Source organism: Choloepus didactylus, chromosome 22 (genome assembly GCF_015220235.1).
Source record: "Choloepus didactylus isolate mChoDid1 chromosome 22, mChoDid1.pri, whole genome shotgun sequence".
Taxonomy (NCBI): Eukaryota; Metazoa; Chordata; class Mammalia; order Pilosa; family Megalonychidae; genus Choloepus; species Choloepus didactylus.
In genome coordinates, this window is record NC_051328.1 from 39746185 (window position 1) to 39762817 (window position 16633).

General features: G+C 37.4%; 1 protein-coding gene across 1 annotated transcript in view; it reads left to right on the forward strand.

The window, feature by feature from the left end:
• Nucleotides 1–16633, forward strand: part of USP10 (ubiquitin specific peptidase 10) — a 96783-nt gene that overhangs the window by 21315 nt on the left and 58835 nt on the right. Inside the window, exon 2 of the mRNA XM_037815827.1 lies at nt 11566–11634. Within this exon, the coding sequence (XP_037671755.1) occupies nt 11566–11634 (69 nt within the window). The remainder of the gene's footprint in view (nt 1–11565; nt 11635–16633) is intronic.

Below are 16633 nucleotides of genomic sequence, written 5' to 3' on the forward strand. Positions count from 1 at the left end.
AGATTAAAATTTAACTGCCATTGTGTAATGTAACAGTAATGTAGCCATAGAATTGGAAAGTTGGTAAAAGTGGGTTTCTGTTAAGTGAATCATGTTGTCTAACTTGCAGGCTCAGGCTGTGGGAAAAATTACAGCTCAGAATCTCCATGTAAGCACTTAAAGAATATGCAGCCAACCAATTAAAACCATACTTTTTAATTTAATACAGTTTTATTGAGATATATTCACATACCCTACAATCATCCACAGTGTACAATCAGCTCTTCACAGTACCATCATAGTTGTGCATTCATCACCAGAATCAACTTTTGAACATTTTTCTTATTCCAAAAATAAATCAATAATAAATAAATAAAAGTAAAAAAGAACACTCAAAACATTCCGTCCTCCCCACCCCACCCTATTTTTCATTTAGTTTTTGTCCCCATTTTTCTACTCATCCCTCCATACACTGGACAGAGGGAGTGTGAGCCATGAGGTAAAACCATACTTTTAAAGGGGAGAGGATTACTTTTTGGTAGGATTCAATAGACAAATACGCAAACACAACACAGGAAACTAGACACTAAATTGCAATATTTGAACATTGGAATCTTAAGAAAGAGAGATGCAACCATGGGGGTGGAGGTGGCTTTATCACAGTTTGTTCCATTTGTTCCCTTTCCCTTCTGCCCCCAAGAAAAGCAAAATTATGCTACAGCCCAAATCAGTTGAGGAACAAGACTTTTTCTGTCTCTCCATGTCTGCTCTAGCCATTCGTAACCTCATTGCCACTTGCAGTTAACTTGCGCTGTAACAAAACTGTGAACGTCATGACGTCCTGAACATTGTGGTGTCTGTCTCATTCAAAGTTTTCTTCTGAGAATCCAGGGAAGTTCATTGTGGATAGTTGGTGCGCGATAAATATTGTTAGATCAATGGAATTCTTGCTGTGCTTTGACTAATTGAACAGTGACATTTCCAGATATCCCCTAAAACACCACACAAACCACGTTCCAAAGTTGAAAGCTCACCAGGTACTGGGCCATGACCAATAATGTGCAATAAAGAAATTAAAATTTTTTGTTTGATGCAGGTTCTGACCTGATGATAGTTTTTTTTTCTTTATTTGAGATATACTTTACATACTATACAGTGTACCCATTTAAAGTTTATAGTCCTCTGTTTTTGAATATATTCACAGAGTTGTGCACATGTCAACACGATCAATTTTAGGACAGTTTTGGATCAAGTTTAGGATCAGTTTTACTCTGTACTGATAGCAGTCACTCCCCTTCTCCTCTTCCCACATCCCCTGGCAACCACAAATCTATTTTCTCTTTTCCTAGGTCTGTCTGTTCTGAACATTTCATATGACTGGACTCATACAATATGTAGCCTTTTTGTGTCTGACTTTAATGTTTTCCAGGATCTTCCATGTTGTAGCGGATTTATTCTTAGTCTGTTTTAAAACCCATGTTTCTTAATCCTTGTTAGGTCCAGGAGGTTGGTCTTGGATCCATAGTCCAGACCAGCATATGCTCGTTTTATCCATAAAGAAATTAAGGCTGCTCTCACTCCAAACAGTTTATTTCTCCTTAATGTTACCTCGTATCTCTCAAACTCACCTTATTTGGACCAGTAAATGAGGGAGAAGAAGACTTTGTATGTCTCTGTTTCTTCTTTATTAATTGTGACTTTGGTTATGTCACTTAACTGTGACGCTTTGAAGCTTCGTTTTGCATCTGTAACTGGGAGACTGTGCCGAGAGCTGGGCTGATAGTTATCCAACTGCCTTTGAAATTGTCAAGTCTGATGCAAATACAGCACAGTATTTATTGATCACTGCTTCTTGTTTTAATTCTTTAACCAAGGGAATGATCCACTCCTGTTCCATTAGTCCTTTTGGAGGCAGAAAGCATTAATTTGGCGGCAACCTTCATGCTTATTTTCATTTCTGGAGAGTGGAAGCGTGTGAAAGTCTGAAGTTCCAGTGCCCTCTAGTGCCATGCTATAGCGCAGGCCTCGGTTTCTGCTTCTCCTGATGAAAGCGGCGTTTCCTGTGGCTTCATTAGCTCAGTTGGGAGGAACCGTAGAATCATGCAAGTGAATGGTAAACTTCATTTCCTCTTCTCCCCTTTGGGCTGAGATTGAAGAATTTATCTTCATTTCAGAGGTCGGTTTCTTTGCTTTTCCCTAAGCCTGAACATTGGTCTTTCCAGTGTTGCCTGACTCCTTCTACAGAGTTTGTAGACCTAGACCCTCTGATGCCTGTGGTGGCTCTCCAGGCTGCCCCCACTGTAAAGCGAAGAACAGCCAAGAGAAGGGGCTGGGCTTCAGTAAGGGGTCTTTTGTTTCTATCCTACTTGTGTTGGGGGCTTGCCCTTAGATAGGATCAAAAAATAACCAAGTTTGTGAGCATTTGGGAGTTTTTAAAGCCCGGGATTGGGGGAAAGTAGGAAATGAGGGGAAGCTCGGCTTTTGTTCCCAGTGAAAGTTGGGAATAGCTGCTGCATCTTACAGTCCTGCTTCCCCTGAAAGGGGACTGCAGATGCCCAAAGCCCTGGTAGCATGTTCCCCTTTCCTCGTGGCTGTGGCATTTCTGTACCATGTTCTCACAGCAGTGGGTGTTTCTTGTCATCACAGCAGGGGGCAAAGGAGGACTTGATGTTGTTTCCTTGTTTTTCCTTTTGAACCCATTATTCATTTCACTCTGGTGGGGAAGTGCTTAAATCTAGGGAAATTTCCAGCATTTGCCCTGTAGTATTTGATATAGTTATTAGTATACCAGATGGTCCTGATTGGCAGCTGCTCTTGAAGCATAAAGTTATTAACAGTGTAAGCATTTCTGAAATGCATTGTGGCTTACAGAGGGCCTCCGAGGTACACTATTTTACTTTAACCTTATGACAGACATTTATCAAACATCTCTGTGTTATAGATGTCACAAAATTAAAGACTTTAATATTGGTGAACTGTGACTGCTCACTTTCCCAAACTCGTGCCTTGTAAGATTGAAAATAGGTATAATTGTGGCAAGGGGACATGATTTCATGTGTATTTCGATGGAGTTGTTTATTGATGCACATGTGCCAGTGTTAAAGGATTTAAGTAGGTATTCAAAAGAGTTCTGGCTAGCCATTTGTCAAGTGTTAAATGATATTTTAGTGTTGCATAGTTGATTGTTAGCAGTTACTTATGGTATCTTAATTGGATTAAATGTTTTCATCAAGTCCTCATCTGTGAGATCTTGAAACTAACACATGGAAAATTATAACTTCTATTCAAGATGGGTTTATTTGAAGAGTTGTAAAATGATTTCGGTTGTTTACATTGATGTTTTTATGGTTAATTTTTTGAGTAGATAAGGTGTTTGCATGGTTCAAAAATAAACACTCTGAAAAGGTACACACTAAGAAATCTCACTCCCACTCCTGTTATTTAACATTATTTCTTGGAGCTGTCTTCCTGTCTGTACAGAAAGTTCTTGCTTATTGTTCCCTTATGAATTTTGTAATCAGATTGAAGATGCATATCTGTGGAGAAAGTATTGACATGTTGTAATAAACGTACACTTAGAATCTGCCTCAAACTTCTTCAAATAATACTTTTAAAATAAAGAATAATCCTCTGATAGGGCATTCATCGTAAAGTAAAATTAGTAAAACTGAAATAATAGGACAGAATATTTCACTGGAACCTTTCTAAGCATTCCAACCATTGAGCATGAGCTCGTTTCCAGATGGCTAGTGGTGAAGTGATTTGGCGTCTGAATTCTAGTGGAAAGAGTTGTGTCAACTAGTAGCTTGAAATCAGGTTTCCTTCTCCTTCTCCCTCTTTACTGCCAGGATTTTATTAAAATCTTGTGGAGCTTTACTTCTCTCACTGGATTAACTAGCTCTCTCTGTTTTAAAGACTTAGGCTCGTACAGTGTATGAACTCAAGGAAGGGTGCTTGAAAGTGTTATTTAAATGAACATTTCATTTTGATTTCTTTTCATTTCCCCCTCAGGAAGAAAACCTGCCTAAAGAAAATATCTAACAAGATTGTGGAACATCCCAGTTCTCATTTTTAATCTTTATATATCTGTTCTAGTTTGCTCCTGCTGCCAGAATGCAAAACACCAGAAACGGATTGGCTTTTATAAAAGGGGGGTTATTTGGTTACACAGTTACAGTCTTAAGGCCATAAAATGTCCAAGGTAATGCATCGACAGTCGGGTCCCTTCACTGGAGGATGGCCAGTAGCGTCCGGAAAACCTCTGTTAGCTGGGAAGGCACGTGGCTGGTGTCTGCTTGCTCCCAGGTTGCGTTTCAAAATGGCGTTCTCCAAAATGTCTGCATCAGCTTCCAGTGGCCGTCTTCAAAATGTCTTGTCTCAGCTACAGCTAGCTGTGAGCTCCTTCTGTCTGAGCTTTTATAGAGCTCTGGTGAACTAATCAAGGCCAACACTGAATGGGAAGGGCCACGCCTCCATGGAAATTATCTACACCTGAAGTTGGGTGGGTCACATCTCCATGGACACAGCCTAATCCAGAGGTTCCAACTTAATCAATACTACTATGCCTGCCCCTACAAGAATGTAGTAAAGAATATGGCTTTTTCTGGGGGACATAATATATACAAAGCGGCACAATAGCTTCTCCAAATTTGGAATTGAAGTAGAGTCCTTTTTCTCATTCACAAGAACATGATTGTAGAGTAGTAATTGCTTTTGAAGATTTGCATTAAAAGTCACAGTTACAATATCAGTGGTTTCTTGTATTTTACTTCATTGTTCACTACTCTTGTATCCTTTTACTTGAATTCATTTTCTGGAATTCTTAAGCAGGCACCCCCCCCCCCAAAAAAAAAAAGTATATGCTATCAAAGAATATTATTTTTCTTTGCACTTGAATAATAATCTAACTATAGAATAGAATTCTTTGGGGACAAACTTCTAGGAACAAAATACTTTTTTCCAGAACTTTTTTTTTTTTTTTTTTAGGTGGGGAAGCCCAACACCCTTGAATTCTCCACCACCTCAAGGGGGCTCTGCATATTTTTTTCATTTTTTTTTTTTAATTAGCTCTCTCTTTTTTAAATTAACTATATCAAAAAATAAACATACAGCAAAAAAACATGTCAGACAAACCATAACATAACAAGGGAGTAAAAAAAAGGCAGCTAACCTAAAATAACTACTTTACTTCCAATATGTTCCTACTCTACCCCAAGAATATAACCTAATACAGCAACATTTCCAGAACGTTTTAAACATTGCTCCGTTGCTTTATGGCATTTAATGTTGCAAAAGAGATCGTCTTTTCCTCCACCCCAGCAAAGGTTTAGAGGATTGTCTGTTCATGGATGCGGAAGTTTAGACCAACTGTACAGGTGGAAGGAACATAGTCTACACAAGACCACCCTCATTTCTGGCACCAACTGCAAGTTTGGTGGGGTTTCTAAAACCACCCTCAGGTTTGATAATTTGCTAGAAGGACCCACAGAACTCACTGAAAGCCATTATACTCACAGTTACGGTTTATTACAGGGAAAGGACGCAGATTAGAATCAGTGCATGGAGTAGAGTCCAGGGAGGGCACCAATTATGGAGCTTTCTATTGTCCTCTCCCCAGGGAGTCATAGATGTGTTACTCTACTAGTGTCATTGTGTGACAATATAATACGTGTGAAGTATTGCCAACCAGGGAAGCTCATCTGAGCTTTTGGTGTTCAGAGTTTTTAGTGGGGCTTGATCACATGCTGCCTTGTGGCTGATCTTTAGTCTCCAGCCCCTCCCAGAGGTCAGGCTGATGCCTTTAGTCTCTGGTCCCTTCTGGGGGCAAAGCTGATACTATGTAGCCCAAAGCTGCCATCATAACTCACATTTAGACTAGTAAGACTGGTGGCCAAAGCCCCCAAGCAAACAAAGTCCTGTCAGACGCGACATACCAAGGGACTAGAGACCACCTCCAGTAGCCAAGGGCAAAAGCCAGACCTTTCTTTGGGAAAAGTTAATTCTTCACTACATATTAGAGTTCAGGAGTTTAGTTACAGTTAGGCAAGTATGCATACAACATTCCTTTTGGCACCTGGTGTGAGACTGGTTTAAAGACTCAGGTCTTGCTTCAGCTTTGGATTATTTTAATATTTTTTAGGATTCCACTTTAACTTATCTTTAGATTTTTAGATATACTCCACATTATATTTTTACAGTGGTTGCTGTAGGTTATTACAGTATACATTTTATACATTCTTAAGTTTTCATAGGCTGTTTAGAGTTAAGATTGTGCCACTTAATGTAAAAGAAAGAAAGCTTGAAATGGTATGGGTCCATTTATACTCCCCTTCCCAACCCTTCTGTATACCTTACATTAGACAGTATAATAATTGCTTTAAATAGCCCTGCATACTTTAAAAATATTGAAGGAAGGAGAGATAGTCTAACATTTACCCAGATATTTACCATTTCCTGTGCGCTTCAGTCCTTCTTAAGATCAAAGTTTCCAGCCTGTTGCATTGTCCTTTAGCCTGAACACCTTCCTTGAAGTATTACTTGCCGTGTAGATCTGCTGCCAGCAAATTCTCCCATTGTTCTTTTGTGAATTCTCGGTTAACAGTTTTGTTTCTTTTCACACTTTGAGGATGTCTTTTGGCCTCCATAATTTTCTGATGGGAAGTCAGCATTCACCTCCACTGTTATTCCCCTTTATGTAATGTACTATTTTTTGTTTTGTTTTGTTTTGTTTTGTTTTATGGCTGCTTTCAGGATTTTCTTTTTACCTTTGGTTTTCAGCAGTTTTACTTTGATGTTTGTAGCCATGTGCTTTTTCATTTTATATATATATATATATACACACATACACATAGACATACACATATGTATATTGGCTGCTCTTCTTGGATTTCACTGGATTTCTTGAATCTGTAAATTTACATTGTTCACATATTTGGGGAAATCTGAGTTTCTTGAATCTGTAAATTTACATTGTTCAGATAATTTGGGGAATTTTTAATTGTCATATAGTCATACTTTTTTTTTTCCTGCCCCATTCTCTTTTCTTTGTAGTTACATGTATGTTAGACCTTTTATTATTGTCCTGCAGGTCCCAAAGGTTTTGTTCATTTTTTTTTTCCCCAAACTTTTCTTCTGATTGACTTTGTCTTCTCTCAACATCATTCAGCTTTTAAGCCTATCTGGAAAGTTTTTTTTTGTTTTTGGTTTTGTTTTAATTCAGATATTGTATTATTCGGTTTTAGAATTTCCATTTGGTTCTTTTTTTAACTTTTTATTTTGAAATATTTTCAAACCTAACAGGACACTTAAAAAAATAATACAAAACCCGTACAGAGAACTCCAACATATCCACCACCCAGATACCCAGATCCACCAACTTTTACCATTTTGTGACATTTGCAGTATCATTCTGTCTGTTCATCCATCCATCGTCCATTCATCTATCTCTCTGTTTACCTATTTTTAAATATTGGAAAGAATGTTATATGCATCATAGTCCTTGATAACTTAATACTGCCACCCACATTCCCTAAGAACAAGGATATTCACTCATGTAACCATCTTAGGTATGGTTATTCAAATTCAAGAATTTTAACATTGATACAAAGCTTACAGTCTATATTTCAATTTTTTCATGTGTCTCAATAATGTCCTTTGGGGCATTTTCTCCATTATTATTAGTTCAGTCCAGGATCATGTATTGCTTTTAGCCGTTATTGTCTCATTAATCTCTCTCTCTTTTTTCTTAATTGTGGGAATGTATACAACATGAACTTCCATTTCGACCACTCCCAAGAATATGATTCAGTAGGATTTATCACATTCACAGTGTTGTGCTACCTTCACCACCATCTGTTAACCAGAACTTTCCCATCACCCCAAACAGAAACCTTGCACTTATTATGCATTAACACCCCATCTCCCCCACCAACCTTTAGTCTACTTTGTCTTCATGTATTTGCTTATTCTAGCTATTTCATATAAGTGGAATTGTACAGTATACGTTCCTTTGAGTCTGACTTATTTCACTCAGCTTTGTGTCTTCAGGGTTCATCCATGTAGTAGCATGTATCAGAACTTTCAGTTCTTTTCAGGGCTGAAAAATATTCCTCTGTGTGTGTGTGTGTGTGTGTACACCACATTTTGTTTATCCATTTATCTGCTGATGGACATTGGCTGTTGTGTTAACGCTGCTATGAACATTGGTGCGCAAATATCCAGCTGAGTCCCTGCTTTCAGTTCTTTTGGGTACATACCTAGAAGTGGGTCATTTGGTAGTTACATGTTTAACTTTTTGAGGAACGACTAAACTGTTGTCCACAGTGGTTGCATCATTTTACGTTCCCACCAACAATGTGTTAAGTTTCATATTTCTGTGTGTCCTCACCAGCACTTGCTATTTTTTGTTTTTTCAAATAGTCATTCTAGTGGGTGTGAGGTGTTAACTTATTGAGGATTTGATTTGCATTTCCCTAAATGTCTAATGATGTTGAGTGTCTTTTCATGTACTTATTGGCCATATTTATGTCTTCTTTGGAGAAGTCTGTTCAAGTCCTCTATTTTTTAATTGGGCTGGTTTTTGAGTTGAGTTATAGAAGTTCTTTATATAGTCTGAATATTAATCTCTTATCAGATATATGGTTTCCAGGTATTTTCTCCCATTCTATAGGTTGTCTTTTCACTTTCTCAGTAATGTCTTTTGATGCACAAAAGTTTTAAGTGTTGACAAAGTCCACTTTATTTTTTGTTGTTGTTGTTGCTTGTGCTTTTGGTGTAAAGAATCTGTTGCCTCACACAAGGTCCTGAAGATATTTCCCTTTGTTTTCTTCTAAGAGTTTTATTAGTTTAGCTAATATTTAGGTCACTGATCCATTTTAAGTTAATTTTTGTTTATGGTATGAGGTAAGGATCTACTTTCTTTCTTTTGTATGTGGATATCCGTTTTTTTCCAGCACCATTTGTTGAAGAGACTCTTTTTCCCATTGAGTGACCTTGGCACACTTGTCACAAATCAAATGGCCATAGATAGGTGGTTTTATTTCTGTGCTCCCAATTCTATTCCATTGGTCTATATGTCTGTCCTAGTGCCAGTACCACATTGTTTTGATTACCATGGCTTTATAGTAAGTTTTAAGATCAGGACATGTGAGTATTCCAACTTTGTTCTTTTTCGAGATGGTTTGGCTTCCCTATGAATGTGATGATAAGCTTTTCCATTTCTGTGAAGAAGGCTGCTGGAATTTTGATTGGTATTCTATTAAATATGTATATTCTTTTGGTTAGTATTGACATCTTACCTATATTAAGTCTTCCAGCCCATAAGCATGGAATATCTTTCCATTTACTTAGGTCTGCTTTAATTTCTTCCAGTACAGATTTGTAATTTTCTGTATGAGTTCTTTTACATCCTTGATTAAATTTATTCCTAGATATTTTATTCTTTTAGTTGCTATTGTACATTTGGTTCTTTTTTATATTTTCTATTTCTCAATTGCAATTTCCTGACTTTCATTCATTGCAAGCATATTTTCATTTTCCTTCATTGAACAGAGTTATAATAGCTGCTTTAAATTTCTTATAAGCTAATTCCAGTAACTGGGTCATCTTGGTATTTATCTTGGTTGATTGACCTTTCTCTTGAGACTGGTTCTTGGAATTTTGAGTGGTTTTTGGATTGTATCCAGGGCATTGTAAATATTATTTTTGAAGACTCTTGATTCCTCCAAAGAGTGGGTTGACATTTTTTTGTATTGTTGTTTTAACAGTAATTTAACTTGATTGGACTAAACTTAGTACATAGTTGGTGGGAACGTAAAATGATTCAACTACTGTGGAAAACAGTTTAATTGTTCCTCAAAAAAGTTAAACATGGAACTACCAAATGACCCACTTGTACCCAAAAGAACTGAAAGCAGGGACTCAGATAGATATTTGTGCACCATTGTTCATAGCAGCATTATTCACAACAGTCAAATGTCCATCAGCAGATGAATGGATAAACAAAATGTGGTGTGTATACACACGCAAAGAGGAATACTTTTCAGCGCTGAAAAAGAATGAGGTTCTGATACATGCTACTACATGGATGAACCCTGAAGACATCATGCTGAATGAAATAAGTCAGGCATAAAGGAACAGATACTGAAAAGACAAACAGAGTAGAAGAAAATACAGTGTCTTTTCATTTTGTCCTGAGTAAGTTTTTGTGGTTTATTCTAGACTTACACAGTTCTCTCTGCAGTGAGATTCTAATGGAATACCAGCCAGCAGTGTCACCCCCACCCTACCCCACCCCTGCCTTTCTTCTGCTTTCTTTTTAACTAAAGATGCCTTTTCATTCTATTACTTTGTATTGTGCCAGAGTGAAATTAATATAAGCCTTTCTCCAGTGATAACAAGAAGGTCTCAGCTCACATGGGTGTATTTCAGACCATTTTGGGACTCTGCTTATTTTTACTAATGCCGTCTGTCAATGCACGGTTCTTTGTGTACTTCTGCAAATATATGTAAATTCTACATGAAGGTGTTTTCGTTTTTGTTGTTTATTTACCGTTTTGCTGTTTTGATCGAGATTGCCAAAAACCATCCAGAAATGTTTTCTCCTGTGCATTCTTACCAGCAGGGTGTGGGAATTAGTTGCCATTTATTCGCATCTGCAGAAAAAACTGGTGTTACCCACGTATATAAGGTTTGGTTACTGGTTATTTTTTACTCACATGCTGGTAAATTTCCCTGTAAGTTACTACAACGTAAGCTCCTTTCGAGCAGAGGAACCACAGCTCTGCTCCTCATTTTTATCCCCAGGGCAGTCGGAGTGCATGGTGCTCAGTAGGTTCTGTGACGTTATTGATTGAGTGGATTAATAACTGTTGGATGATCTCTGTTATAGAAGTCTGGACATATCAGTCCTTGTCAATTACTTATTTCTTAAGCTCCAGGGAGAATATGAATTGGTAGGCACTTGCTAAACTCATATGCTGTTTAACCAACTGTTTTTCCAAGACGTCAGTCACATCCAGGATACAAGTTGGTTTATGTTTATTTAATAGTATGTGCATCTGTGCGTCATGTTCAAATACATTTTTAAAATTAAAATACTTATATGTATATTTAATGATCATTATCAGATCATTAACATTTTCCTTTGAGTTTCCCTGTTTTCCCGCTTGAACTACATTTTCTGCTTTCCTTTTTACGTATGGCAGAAGAAACGGAAATGGAGGTAGTGACATGAGTCGGCAGAAGGGTAAATGGAACAACTGGAAATTTTTGTGAACCAAAAAAATTCTCCTGCAAGCAGGACTCTACTTTATGAATTTGGTAAACAAAATTGACTTGTTTCAAATAAGCTTTACCCAGAGTGTTCTTCAGCAATTTGTAGAAAAGGTTAAGTAGTGTTTTCACTTTTTTAGTTGGAAAATACTACATCTGGATACCTCAATTTGCAGATCCTCGGTTTGTTTCATTCAGAAAGGATCTTGGAGATTCTGGCACAAATATTTCTTAGGATTATTATAATTTATAGCATTTTTGGAAAGTATATAATTTGTATATTTTGTGTGATTGGTACTCTCTTATTTTTTGCAGTATATTTTTGGAGACTTTAGCCCCGATGAGTTCAATCAGTTCTTTGTGACTCCTCGCTCTTCAGTTGAGGTAAGACAAAATTTTGTTTAGTGAGTACCTGTGTTGATAAAATTAATGGTTATGTTTCAGTTTTAATTTTTTTAATTAATGTTTTTTAATAAAGAATTTCAAGGTAGAGAAATGAGCAGAGACTAATAGGATAAATGCCTGTGAACCCACTGTATGGATTTGACTAATATTAACATTTTGCCATATTTGCTTTAGACTTTTTAAAAATAAAAGAAACGTACAGATACAATTGAAGCTTCCATTTTACCCCTCCCTCATCTCATTCCCCTTCTTCCCTAGATATACTGACTCTGTTGAAATTGGTAAGTGTTGTTTCTTGAGTATGGTTTTACTGTAATCTTTTACTACATAACGTGTGTATCAACAAATAGTACATTATATTGTTTTATGTGGTTCAAAATGCCACATTATTAGTATTATATGATATTTATTGTTTTGTCATTTAATTATTTTAAGCTAACATTATGCTCTTTAGAGTTTTACTACATAGATTTTTCTCTTTAGATTTATCTACACTGATACATTTTGTTCTTGTTCTTTGGTTTTAATTGTTGGATACCATTGGTTAAATACACCACAATTTATTTACCTGTTTTCTTGTTGAAGGCCATTTATTTAGGTCTTTAGTTTCACTGCTACAAAAATGTTGCAGTAAATGTATTTTGTCATGTCTCTTCCTCCTTTGTGGGCTTCTCCAGGATGATGGTACCAGGAGTAGAGTGGCTGGGTTCTGCAGAGATGGGCATCTTCAGCTTACCAGCTGCTGCTGCTTGTATGCTCTCTAAAGTGGTTTTATCGATTTGCATTCCCACCAGCAGCACATGAGTTTTCTTGCTATCTTTTTAAAAAAATCTTTGCTAGATCTTGGCATTGACGTACTTAATATTTGTTAATCTGTTAGGTAACAAATGGATTTTTATTGTTTTAATTTACATTTCCCAGATTACAAACAGTGCTCTACTGTTTCATTATTTTCATATGTCCAGTGGTGAGATAGATGTCTCTTCTCTGAATTACCTGACCCATAGCTCTTGCTTGTTTTTCTATCAGAGGTTTTACTTTTTCTTATTCATTTATAGGATTAATAATTTTTTGTATATTACAGGTATCAGGTATCTCTTCCTAGTATGTGTTTTTTTTTTTTTTTTGTTTTGTTTTTTGTTTCAGCTGGGGGCTCACACTTGCCTAGGCTTACACCTCCCCACATGTGTTTCTGGAAAAGAAGGATGGCTGGCAATTGCAGGATTACCTACCTGCTCTGTCTCCTATCCTTTTAGGATGGCTGGCTGGACCTCCCTTTCAGGGGGCCACTGTGACCTCTAGTACCAGAGACCCCCTTGTGTGTCTACTAGCCAACTTTGCTGAAGGGAGAGAAGCAGAAGCCTTCTCTGCAACACCCCCTCTTTTTTTCCTTTATCAGAGAAGTTTTAGGCTTACACGCAGAAAGTAGAAAATTCCCATACCCACCCCCTCACACACAGTTTTCCCTATTTTTAACATTTCACATTAGTGTGGTACCTTTATTACAGTTGATGAAACAATATTATTGTAATTATACTATTAACTGTAATCCATAGTTTTAATTAGGGTTCATTCTGTGTTGTGTGGTTCTGTGGTTTTTTAAATTTTTATTCTGTACAACCTAAAATTTCACATTTTAACCACTTTCAGACATACAGCTCAAGCATGGAAGCTTTTAAACCCTCGTGTATGATGCCCCACCCCATCTCCAAGGTTACAGGGGTACATTTTTAACTTTAATGTCAAATGTTTTTATCTTTCTCTTCATGATTCGTGGGTTTTTGTATTTTAAAAATATCTTTAAGAAATTCTGTCCTATCCTAAGATAATGTAATGTTTTCTTCTAAAGGTTTTTAAGTTTTCATTTTCACATTTCAGTGTGTGATACACCTGCAACTGAGTTATTGACTTGTATACTTGTCTGAGGTGGGGTTCTCTCCCCTCTGACCCTCCCCTCCCTTCATGGCAATAGCAAGTTGTCCCAGAACCATTTGCTGAGAACTCAGACCTTAGTTGTAATGCACCCCCCATACTTGGGCACATTTCCATGGTACTTGGGTCTGGTTCTGTGTCCCTTCTTCTTTGGTCTTCATGCTTTGTCTTTGTGCCATTACCACCTGTTTTCCTTGCTGTAGCTTTATAACAAGTCTTCTGGTAGGGCAGACATCCTCAACTTATTGTTTGGGCTATGCTGTTCCTTTACCTCGTGAGTTTTATGATCAGCATATTAAATTCCATGAAAAAACTACTGAAATTTTGATTGGAATTTCTTGAAAATTTGGATCAAATGTAGGAAAATTAACATTTTTGTGATAGTGAATTTTCCAAAATGTTTGTGATATAGTTAACCATTTATTCAGTTCTTTTACATCCATTCTATGTGATTAATAGTTTGTTTTAGTTTTTAAAAAGCTTATCTGGAAATTTTTTTCAGATTTATTTGTAAGTGTAAAAGCTGTCGAGATTGTCCTGCAAGGGGTAAAAAAAGGGAGAAGTAATTATGTAGCAAATATTTCCATAAGCTGATCTGTTGTTTTTATTTACTCTTGTAAATTCTTCTTTGTGCTCTTCTAAGGTCTTCTTGATGTCCTTTATATCCTGAGCCATGATCTTGTTGTTTGTGATTACTTATTTGGTTAATTGCTCCAGGTTCTGTGTCTCCTCTGGCTTTTTTTTTTTTTTCATTTTTTCATTTTTATTGAGATTGTTCAGATACCATACAATTATCCAAAGATCCAAAGTGTACAATCACTTGCCCCTGGGTACCCTCATACAGCTGTGCATCCATCACACTTAATTTTTGTTCAATTTTTAGAAACTTTTCATTACTCCAGACGAGAAATAAAGTGAAAGATGAAAAAAGAAAAAAAGAAAAGGAAACTCTAATCCTCCCCTATCCCTAACCAACCCCCCTCAATTGTTGACTCCTAGTATTGATATAGTACATTTGTTATTGTTTATGAAAAAATGTTGAAATACTACTAACTGTAGTATATAGTTTGTAATAGGTATATAGTTCTTTCCTATATGCCCCTCTATTATTAATTTCTAATTGTATTGTCATACATTTGTTCTGGTTCATGAAGTGATTTCTAGTATTTGTACAGTTGATCATGGACATTGCTCACCATAAAGAATCAGACAATACCACCAATGTCAAGTGTCTAACATGCCTCTCCTATCCCCCCCTCTTTTCTGCATTTACCTTAGTATATCACCTTTGTTACATTAAAGGAAGCATAATACAATGATTCTATTAGTTACAGTCTCTAGTTTATGCTGATTGCATCCCTCCCCTAATGCCTCCCCATTTTTAACACCTTGCAAGGTTGACATTTGCTTGTTCTCCCTCGTAAAAGAACATATTTGTACATTTTATCACAATTGTTGAATACTCTAGATTTCACCAAGTTACACAGTCCCAGTCATTATCTTTCCTCCTTTCTTGTGGTGTCTCACGTGCTCCCCATCTTCCTCTCTCAACCGTATTCATAGTTACCTTTGTTCAGTGTACTTACATTGTTGTGCTACCATCTCCCAAAATTGTGTTCCAAACCACACACTCCTGTCTTCTATCACCCTGTAGTGCTCCCTTTAGTATTTCCTGTAGGGCAGGTATCTTGTTCACAAAGTCTCTCATTGTCTGTTTGTCAGAAAATATTTTGAGCTCTCCCTCATATTTGAAGGACAGCTTTGCTGGATACAGGATTCTTGGTTGGTGGTTTTTCTCTTTCAGTATCTTAAACATATCACACCACTTCCTTCTTGCCTCCATGGTTTCTGCTGAGAGATCCGCACATAGTCTTATTAAGCTTCCTTTGTATGTAATGGATTGCTTTTCTCTTGCTGCTTTCAGTATTCTCTCTTTGTCTTTGACATTTGATAATCTGATTATTAAGTGTCTTGGCGTAGGCCTATTCATATCTCTTCTGTTTGGAGTACGCTGCGCTTCTTGGATCTGTAATTTTATGTCTTTCTTAAGAGATGGGAAATTTTCATTAATTATTTCCTCTATTATTGCTTCTGCCCCCTTTCCCCTCTCTTCTCCTTCTGGGACACCAATGATACGTACATTATTGTACTTTGTTTCATCTTTGAGTTCCCGGAGACGTTGCTCATATTTTTTCATTCTTTTCTCCATCTGCTCCTTTGCGTGTAGGCTTTCAGGTGTTTTGTTCTCCAGTTCCTGAGTGTTTTCTTCTGCCTCTTGAGATCTGCTGTTGTATGTTTCCATTGTGTCTTTCATCTCTTGTGTTGTGCCTTTCATTTCCATGGATTCTACCAGTAGGTTTTTTGAACTTTTGATTTCTGCCGTATACATGTCCAGTGCTTCCTTTACAGCCTCTATCTCTTTTGCAATATCTTCTCTAAACTTTTTGAATTGATTTAGCATTAGTTTAAATTCCTGTATCTCAGTTGAAGTGTACGTTTGTTCCTTTGACTGGGCCATAACTTTGTTTTTCTTAGTGTAGGTTGTAATTTTCTGTTGTCTAGGCATGGTTTCCTTGGTTATCCAAATCAGGTTTTCCCAGACCAGAACAGGCTCAGGTCCCAGAGGGAAGAAATATTCAGTATCTGGTTTCCCTGAGGGTGTGTCTTAGAAAATTGCTCCACCCTTTGATGCCTCGGGTCACTGTGCTTTTCTGCCCAGCAGGTGACGCCTGTTAGCCTATAATTCTTGACTGGTGTGAGGAGGTATGGCCCTGTTCCCCCAGGCTCTGGGGTCTGGTTCTGAATGGAAAGGGCCCCACCCCTTTCCTCCTAGAGAAGACAGACCCCCCAGGTGGAGGTCATTAGCATTTCAATGGTCTCGCTCTCTGCTTGTGCTGTCTCCGCCCTTCCCCGAGTCACAGCCCTGGAAACTTAAAATGACTGGGGCTTTCTCCACTGAGCCAAAAAAGAAACAGATAGTCCCCTTCAGACCCAGTCAAGGCGACCCTCTGGCTCTCCCAGGTCAGTCGTCACCCAAAGCCTCTGT